Source organism: Frieseomelitta varia, unplaced genomic scaffold, assembly GCF_011392965.1.
Source record: "Frieseomelitta varia isolate USP_RPSP 00005682 unplaced genomic scaffold, Fvar_1.2 scaffold_326, whole genome shotgun sequence".
Classification (NCBI taxonomy): domain Eukaryota; kingdom Metazoa; phylum Arthropoda; class Insecta; order Hymenoptera; family Apidae; genus Frieseomelitta; species Frieseomelitta varia.
The window spans coordinates 755,741-764,904 of NW_025110064.1; the positions used below are offsets into that span (position 1 = coordinate 755,741).

The following is a 9,164-nucleotide window of genomic DNA, read 5'->3' on the forward strand; positions in this document are numbered from 1 at the left end:
CAAAAATAAAAGAAAATGAATTTACATTTGAAAGTATTCAAATAACGTAGAAAACGTAGAAAAAGAATAATTTTTATCTAAAGTCAAATCTTACTTGATAACTCCCACCATTTTCTATTCCCATATAACAGGCTACTCAATAGTTTCTGGTTTGAAATTAAGCCATCACATCGCTACAGAATGAGAAATTGTACAATCTGCAAGATTTCTATGGTAATAGCGCTCTTATCAAATTTAAACATAAATGGAAAAGAATTTTAGAAATTTTCTCAAAATTTTATTTTAACGATTCGTCGCTATTTTTTTGCATAATCTTTTGTTTATCTGCTATTACTAGAATTTCTTGTGATCAGTGGATCGTGTAAATTTCATACACGGTGATAAATTTGGTCGAATGTTAATTTATCGAGTTGAGCTGTGACAGTGAAAATAATCAAATTATAGATCTCTCTGTTTAATTCATTTTTTTTAAAATAATGCAGGTATTAATAATATGGAACTATTTTAATATCAAATTATATGTTATTTACATGCTAGGTCGTTGAATTCGTTTAAATACAAGCTACAATACTATTAAATCAAAAATATCAATTATCAAAAATTGACAATTATCGAAAAAAAAAATTGGAAATTTTTTTTTATTGTACTGTATCAGCTTTTGTTAAAAACATTTATTATCGCAGTACTTGGAAAATCGTGAAAAGTATTACGTGAGACACCTTGTATATGTGTGATAAATGTAACATTTCGTTTTAAACTTTTTTTTCAGTATTCTCTTCCCATTCTATTTCCCATAACAATGCAGTAGAGAGCAGCCGTTCGTTCGAACGAAAAAAAATTTTTACAACAGACAATACATAATACTGATTTGAGAAATTCAACTCCTGCATCGAATAAGAATAATTTTTCAAGTTGAAATTTCTAAACAAAATGTTGCTCGACTTTTTGAAATTCTCGAGAACGCCAACTCTCGTGTATATATATATATATATATATATAAAATAAATTCTCCGACCCAATCCTGAAATAAATTCTCGACCCCGTTTCTCTCCTAATAACACCTTCGACGAAGTACATTTTCGAAATATCGAAACTCGTCGTACAACCGATTGAAGGGACAAATGAAAATTTGAGGATAAAAGAGGAAGGTTTCCTCCGAGGCAGTCGATGCGCGATAGAATATTCGCTGGGATATTATTCAAATTAGGTGGCACCGACTGTCGTCGGCCGCAGACTGGGACCGTTTGCAATAGGGCTAGGCCGGAATTCCAAATGCCAGCAATAAAGGATGGTTCTCAGCGTTCCGACCAGAACATTCCCCTTGTCGTCGATATGCGTCCAACTGCACGCTCGAATATCTCTTGACTGAAAACTTCCGCTTCCGTCTTTAATCCGCCTTCTTCAGTTCCCTTTCTCTCTCTTCCAAGGCAGCAGTCCCCTTCAGAGGTTTGTGAATTACCGTGATATCTCTTTCTTTAAAAAAACATTGTGCTACAGTTGTGCCTTTCTCTTCTTAATTTTTCTCTTTCAATGGATTCTTTCCACTTGTTTCTTAAAGAACTTTTCTTAAAAGTTTCTGCGCTGTTGTTATTTAAGCATAAGGTAAACAAAGAATAATTGGCATTGTTTTCAACTGAGCCGATGGATTCTGAAAAACGTTTACAATCGGATTACATTGTTCAATCAGATTTCTTTCCTTTCCTTGTTCCATTCTTAGTGAAAGGTAATTAGTAAATTAATGAATTCTTCTTACTTTTTTCGTTGGAAAATGAGTGTAAAATTGTAATTGCAATATTGTTCGGTTTTGTTACAATAAATTCATTATTTATTAATTGATATTAATTCTCGCAGTTTATTTAGAGATCAATAAAGAAGAAATCTAATATTTTTTACATTTATAACGCGTTTCAATTCCAATGTTTTAAATTAATAACATTCCCAGGAAGAAAATATCTTCGCTTCTTCACTAGGTATGTACATACTGTAAAAACTGAAAATAAAATGAATGGTTTTAAAAAGCAGAGGCATCGAGTTTTAAAAAAATTTTGTACGAGTTCTTCTCATGAAAGGCACTTCGAACATAGGAAATTTTATGTTTGAACACTTTCACACGAACGACTATGTATTTGTATAGCTGTATTTTTCAATAGCACTTCATCTGCTAACCGATCGAGACGGATTACAGTAAATGTATTAGCTTCGTGCGTTTAGAAGATTCTTCGCTGTTATTGGACACTTCATTCGACGTTTCGATACGTTATATTTCCAATGTATGTATATTTTAAATTTAAAGATGCTGAATGAGGGAGAAAAACGATTTAAAGAAGGGTATTCGACTGAATTTCACATATAAGTATAAAGATTCATATAACTCATTTTCATACAACTCATGAATTGTCGAAACTGAGATTTCATATTTCGAATTCTATCATTTCTTTTCATAATACTTATCATTGATTTGGAAAAATGTTGATTATATTCATAAATATTCTTGGTAATAAATAATAATAAATAATAATAATAAAATATCCTTAAAATAATAATAATAAATAATAATAAAATATTCTTAAAATAATAATTAATAATAATAATAAAATATCCTTAAAATAACAATAATAAATAATGATAATAAAATATGCTTAAAATAATAATAATAATAAAATATTCTTAAAATAATAATAATTAATAATAATAATAAAATATCCTTAAAATAATAATAATAAATAATGATAATAAAATATCCTTAAAATAATAATAATAAATATTCATAAATATCCTCAGTCACTAGCAATTAACAATAAAATAATTCCATGTTTCTAAGTTTGAGATCACAATTCGATATGAAGGTTTCAAGAATTATAACATTACTTTATTTGTAATTTATTAAAAATTATTGTGCAATAGAGATTCGTCGATCACGAGCACGAAAATGAAAATAATAAAATTCCTATCTGCTCGAATTGTGGAAAACGGAGAGCTTAACTTTTATCTCGTTAATTTATTCCCCATTTAGTCCGCGATCGTTCGTTGTCCGCGTGGTTCTGTTCTATATTTCGTTCGAAATTGCCTCGATATAATCTTCATAAAAGCAACACGGTTCGGTGAAAAACACGATCAGTTCCATTCACCCGTTATTTCAGTAACGTCAGTTCAATTACGAATCATTGAGCATCAATATTTTGTAATAATTTCCGGAACAATACAAAAAAAAAAAATCAACGTCCTTCGTTATCCTGTCTTGTTAAATAATTATTTCCATTATTATATTATACAGGATTGTCTAATAATTTTGCCCACTTTGAGTATTTCTATTAATTTGGAGATATGAAACGATTGATAAATATTTGCAAAAAGATATATTTTTAATACATTGTCAAGGTTATCACCGTGTTGTCGACATAAGTTATTGCGTACAAGGGAATATGGATCTAACGATTTTTCTATAGAAGATTTCAAGATCATCTCCACTCTTTTTTAAACAAAATGACATGTTTTTCAGCTCGACATTCTCTGTAAAAAAGATAAATTAATGTCGATGAGCTATTAGTCTGAGAGATATTTTAAATGTAAAATCTATCGTATGGAAAACGAGGAGAGGCAGGAGCAGTATTCTAGAATTATGGTTCTTGTTTTCTATGCTACAGGTTTTAAAATTAAATTAAAAATATCTATTAAAATAACCGTACATGAATATATATATATATTTTTTTATAAAGAATCTTGAACTGCACTGATTAATGGATCAAAAAAATGATGTGATTTCGTTTAAAAAAATGAAGGTGACCTTGAAATCTTCGAAATCTTTTCACTTGTAGGAAATCAAATATTATGATTAACTTATATTAGCAAAATTTTTTTCATATCTCCAAAAACAATAGAATTATTGAACGCTGATCAAGTTACTTATATATTCATTAACTTAATGTTAATTTTTGAATATTAGAACAAAATATTTAAAAAAAAGTTAAAATATTTAATATTATACAAAAGCAAAAAATTTTCAAATTTTAAAGCAAAATTTCAAATTTTAAAGTAAAAAAAAAAAAAAAAAAAAAAAATCAGGTATTTCTACACTAACTCGTGTAATGTTTATTTCAGGAGAAAGTTAACACTTCACCGACGGGTATAGTGCAGCAGCAGCATCAGCTTCACTTGCCGATCAGCGCTCAGATATTAAACACCAGTCAAGGCTTGCCGACTATCGTACCGACCCTTCAGCACTTAGGCCCAAGCTTGAGGGTGATACCCGGCGACACGAGGCAACTTCTGGTCACTCATACCGCTGGCAACAACGAGTCCAGGCCGCTCACGTTAGCCGTGCAAAACTCGTCGGATCAATCGAGGCCGCTTATTGCTGTGCAATCGAATACTGGAAGCGAGCCAAGGCCCGTAGCGTTGGTCGTTCACTCATCCACGGCGAACGACAACAGGGTAACGTTCGTGCATTCTAATCTCTCCAACAACGACAGGCCGTTGGCCTTAGCCGTGCAATCGTCCGCCAATGACGTCAGGCCAGTTACATTGGTGCATTCGGCAAACGAGGGAAGGCCCTTAGTTTTCGCTGCGCATTCTCCTGCATTGAATGTGTCGAGTAAGTAACTCGGAGCAATTCTGCGTGCCAACTGGTGTAATTACAGATTTGCGTGTTGTCTGCCTTTCGAGAAAATAAATATTAATAAAGTTTCCTCAACGCTGTCCAAATTATATCTAGAGAGTTTATTCTGTTTTTGTCTTTGTTAGTAATAGACAGCCACGCTGGGGAGAACCAGTTACTTTTGGCCTATATTGGAACTTTTATCATTACCTAATTAGCTCTCAAGTACAGTAGAATATCTATTGAAATTTTAGTTAATACGTAATTAACTGAACTTCTGTTGGTTGAATGTGAATGAAAAATAATAGATGCTTGGGGAATATATATGAACTTCAATTATATATAAGAATTATTCACGACTGGAGTATTTAAAATATTTTACAATATAGATGTCTCCAAGTTGTTATTAAATTATTTAAGACATTATTTAGTAATTTAAGCTAACATTACTCCATCTTCGGGCAATAAATAAGTGTTTTTTTAAATATTTTAATACTTTTGCTTAAAAGTTTTAAAACCCTTTCTATTTTTAATATTTTATTATAATGTTTTTGAAATTTTTACTATTTTAGATGCTCAAACGAGGATAAGAGCGGGTGATGCGCAAACAACACATAAAATGGTTGGAGGTGTGACATTGGTAGGCGGAAACGGATCGGAGTTGACTAGACTTCCAGGTGGCGCTGAATTGAACATACTCCCTGCAAATGGTAATGCTTTACATTGAATGTCTTTCTATCTACTGTTTAACAAGTAAATTTTCCAACATATGAATCACTTATAAGCCACATTAACCAACTGCATAAATTAAACAGTATAAGAGTGCGATGACGTTGCAAACATTGCCTTTTTCTTTTTTTTAAATTTATCATAGTGAATTCCAAGATCAGTTTAAAAAGCAATAATGTATTTTATTAACGATCCTCGTGCAGTGAATGAATTTCTAAAAGTAAATCCATTTATTCCTTGAGAATTATGTATTTGTAAGAATTAACAAAAAAGTGGAATTGACCAATTTATATAATTTCCATTATTTGTCACCAGAGGGCAAATTTAAGTATCCAATTTCTCGCTAGTTAACTTCTTGACTATTGGTTCCTATAAAAACAAACTCTGCCTCATCTTTTTTTCATACTTTATACACAGCACCACATCCAAGATGAGATCGTACTATTGCGGTTTTGTAATGAAACGGTGCTAGATCAATCCAACCATTTGCAGAGCGGTTCGTATGACGTTTCATATGCGGATTGCTTTGAAAATGGTTTACAAAATCAATCTTTTTTTTTCGTACTTTTAATCTTTTAATGTTTACAACTTTGTCACTATTCAATCACCTCAGAAAAAACGTGAACAGTGCTAATTGTAAGAGCACAATAATGTCTTACTGTACAATTATCCCTATGGGTTGCAGGATTGACGCTGAGCCATGCAGGGGTGTCACTTCAAACGACAACAGGTAAACCAGGTTCGACAGTGATGCAAAACGCTCCGTCCACAGAAGGTATAGCTCACATCGTTGGCCCGCCGCACACGCCCCTCTCCGGTTTAACGCCAATCGTCACGCCGATGACCGTCGTCTCGCAAGGGAATCAAGTGACCGCTCATATCCTGGCACCGTCTAGCCTGGCCGGCAAGATGATCACCACGCCGATCCTCAAATCCGTGGCGCAAATGCCGATCGTGAACGCTCAGTATATCAACACCACCACTATTGTGAAGCCTGTCGTTGTCGTCAGTTCACCGTCAACGTCCACGCCGCAGTCGACCACCGCTTCCAGCACGCAACCTTCCTCGACCACGCAATCGACCGTCTGACAGAATCAAAAGAAAGTGAAACTAGCTTGAGAATTGGCTACCGTTGACTACTGTAGTCGCAGAGATGACGATAGAACGACGTTGTATCGGCACGTGTCCGCAGTCCGTTATCACGTCAGAAGGTGTACAGGACCTGCAAGTGATAACGTAGACACAGAGAGGTGGACGAACAGAGGAGAAGACACGGATGCGAGAATTCTGTCCATCGTACTGTTATTTTTGACATCGAAGGAGAGTTTCCTATTTTTCCAAACTTCACTTGCGTTCCTTCGTGTTTTCAATTTCGAATGTTTACGCTCTTCCAAAGAATGGAACGACGACGACGACGACGACGACGACGACGTCTGAGAAATTACATACGCAAACGAAAGAAGGTGTTGATGATGCCCGTTGCTCAACTTGCGCGATTGTGCATGGTACCTCGAATGCTCCAGAGATAGTACTTATCGGTGGCGAGGCTCGTTTCGGAAAATTCGGAGGCATCTCGCGGAAATTAACGCGACGAAGGCAGCTCCAGGCGAAAGTGATTTTCGGTGTACTTGAAATAGAATTTCCCCGTTGTGAGCATTTAATGCCGCAACTAACCGGCGACTGAATTTTCTATCGGAAGAAATTGTAGTGGCACAGGAAAGAGTGGGGGAGACTTTTATTTATGTATTTTATGAGAAATTTATAACTGTAAATTTGTAAAATCTCCCCGAGAAATTATGAAATTGGTTATTTTTAACCAGCTCTGGTATTGAAATTCGAAGAAGAATTTTCGTACGATGAAGGCCCCGGGAGACTGAACGGTCCATAATTATTTTCTGTCGAGAGATTTCTTTCAACAAGTGGTTCTTTCTTTTTTTTTTTAAATTGTACATGTTATTGCGGATATTTGTGCAATATCATATTTTTAGGGATGTAACTTTACAAATCTCGGAAACCTAACTTAGAATATATATATATATATATATATATATATATATATATATATATATATATATATATATATATATATATATCATAACATGTACTACCATTTTGTACATTTCATATAATTTTTCATACAACATGCATTGTATGCTTTTTCTCTTTTCTGTTTACAATATTAAATTGTACATATAAATGCATAAAAATCCGCAGTCTAGATGTCGAATGTAATTTACCAATGAAATTCGCGTTGACAGATGAAATGAATTTGACTCGTGATATACTGGGATATACTTGCATGATTTTTAAATTGCTTGACTTGAAGAGTACAAGAGATTTATGTTTCCTTATCTTCTCTTTTCTTTTTTTTCTTTTTGTTTCTGTTTTTGGTACCTTGTGTTGGAAAAGCTCGACAAGGGAACGAAACCAAATGACTGTGCTTAGGATGTTAAATTAAATGAATTATAATTATACGATAATATTAAGATTCGCCTAAATGTTTTTTTTTTTTTCGAAATTGATTGAAATCTTGATAATCGGATGGATGATGAACATGCTTGTTTTTAAATTAATCATTATTATATTTAAAATAGTGGCTGTGGAAAAACAACATGATATCGTTTTGCGCCTGTAATTTACTTTCGACAAAGGTGGAAAAAAAAAAGTGAGTTTAGATGATAAATTGAACTTTTTTGTTGCATCGGATGCATGCCAAGGGAATGCGTATACGTTTTTCTTCTTTCTTTTTTTTTTTGTTATATTATATAGAACATGCTCAAGTATTTATTCGTTTCTATTTATTTTACAAAATGCAACAACTGAGCATAAGCGAAGAATTAAAAAAAAAAAAAAAAAAAAAAACGTTTGCCTTGGCTTCGCAATTTTGATATCTTTACTCGGTTTCATTGCGAGAGAGAAAGAAGGAACACGCTCGTTCGTGGCTTTTATTTGTGATAAAAGTCTGAACGAGAAAAAAAAAAGAAAAGGAGAAAAAAAAATGAAAGAAGCGAGAACGAAAAAGAGTGATAAACAAAATGTATGTTTTTTTTTTTAATAGTGCTGTTTCTGGAAAAGATGTATTTTGTATATACACGAAATTACACAGTTTGCATAATATTTTATTGCGACTGATCCAGACGAATGAATTAACAGAGAGAAGTGATTGCGTTGCAAGAGGAAACCAGAATTATTGTATACGCATAATCGTACTATTTTTTTCTTTCTATGCGCAAGAAAAGAAAAGAAAAAAAAAAGGAAAGCAAAATTGCGTTTTGTTTAGTAATATTAAGTTTCTGTTTTCTTTTTTTTTTGTTTGTTTTTTTTTTTTTGAGCTTTCATTGAAATATACTCTATGTGAAACCGTTGACGGCTCTTGATTTGAGGTAAATAATTAAATGAGATGCAAAATAGTAGAACGCAACGTTTGACCTGCAAAGTTTTTTTTGTCGTATATGTCAATTTATTCTCAAACATAATCACTATGTTACAACCCGTCTTTTTGTATCCGTAGCTTGTCAAATCTTATTGCAAAAGTACAAAGAGTCAGCTCTCTCTCTCACGATTGTGACATATCTGTTTGAATTCTATCATTTCTTCCACATAACTTCAGCTGCGTACTTTTGTAACATGATTAATTCCTTCTTTGTTCTTTGGAAATTCCCGTGGATGAAATAGAACGTTCCATTAAAGCAGAGCATAATAACGTAATTATTATATTAGGTTGGTTCATCTGAAATGTTAAATCACATTAAAGAAAATTTATCGATTTACATCATTGTTGAAGACACTCTTTGTTTCATTTAAGCATGAATTAGTAAACATATTCCAACTTCACCTGGCA

The 9,164-nt window shown here is 33.0% G+C and overlaps 1 protein-coding gene across 1 annotated transcript; it reads left to right on the forward strand.

Annotated features, from left to right (window-relative positions):
• Positions 1 to 4,086: 4,086 nt before the first annotated feature.
• Positions 4,087 to 7,369, forward strand: LOC122530105 (flocculation protein FLO11-like; the record flags this gene model as incomplete). Its single annotated transcript, XM_043656772.1, has 3 exons — positions 4,087 to 4,591; positions 5,167 to 5,304; positions 6,009 to 7,369. Coding segments are annotated over 3 exons (1,047 nt in total), but the record flags the coding sequence as incomplete, so codon positions are not given.
• Positions 7,370 to 9,164: the final 1,795 nt, after the last annotated feature.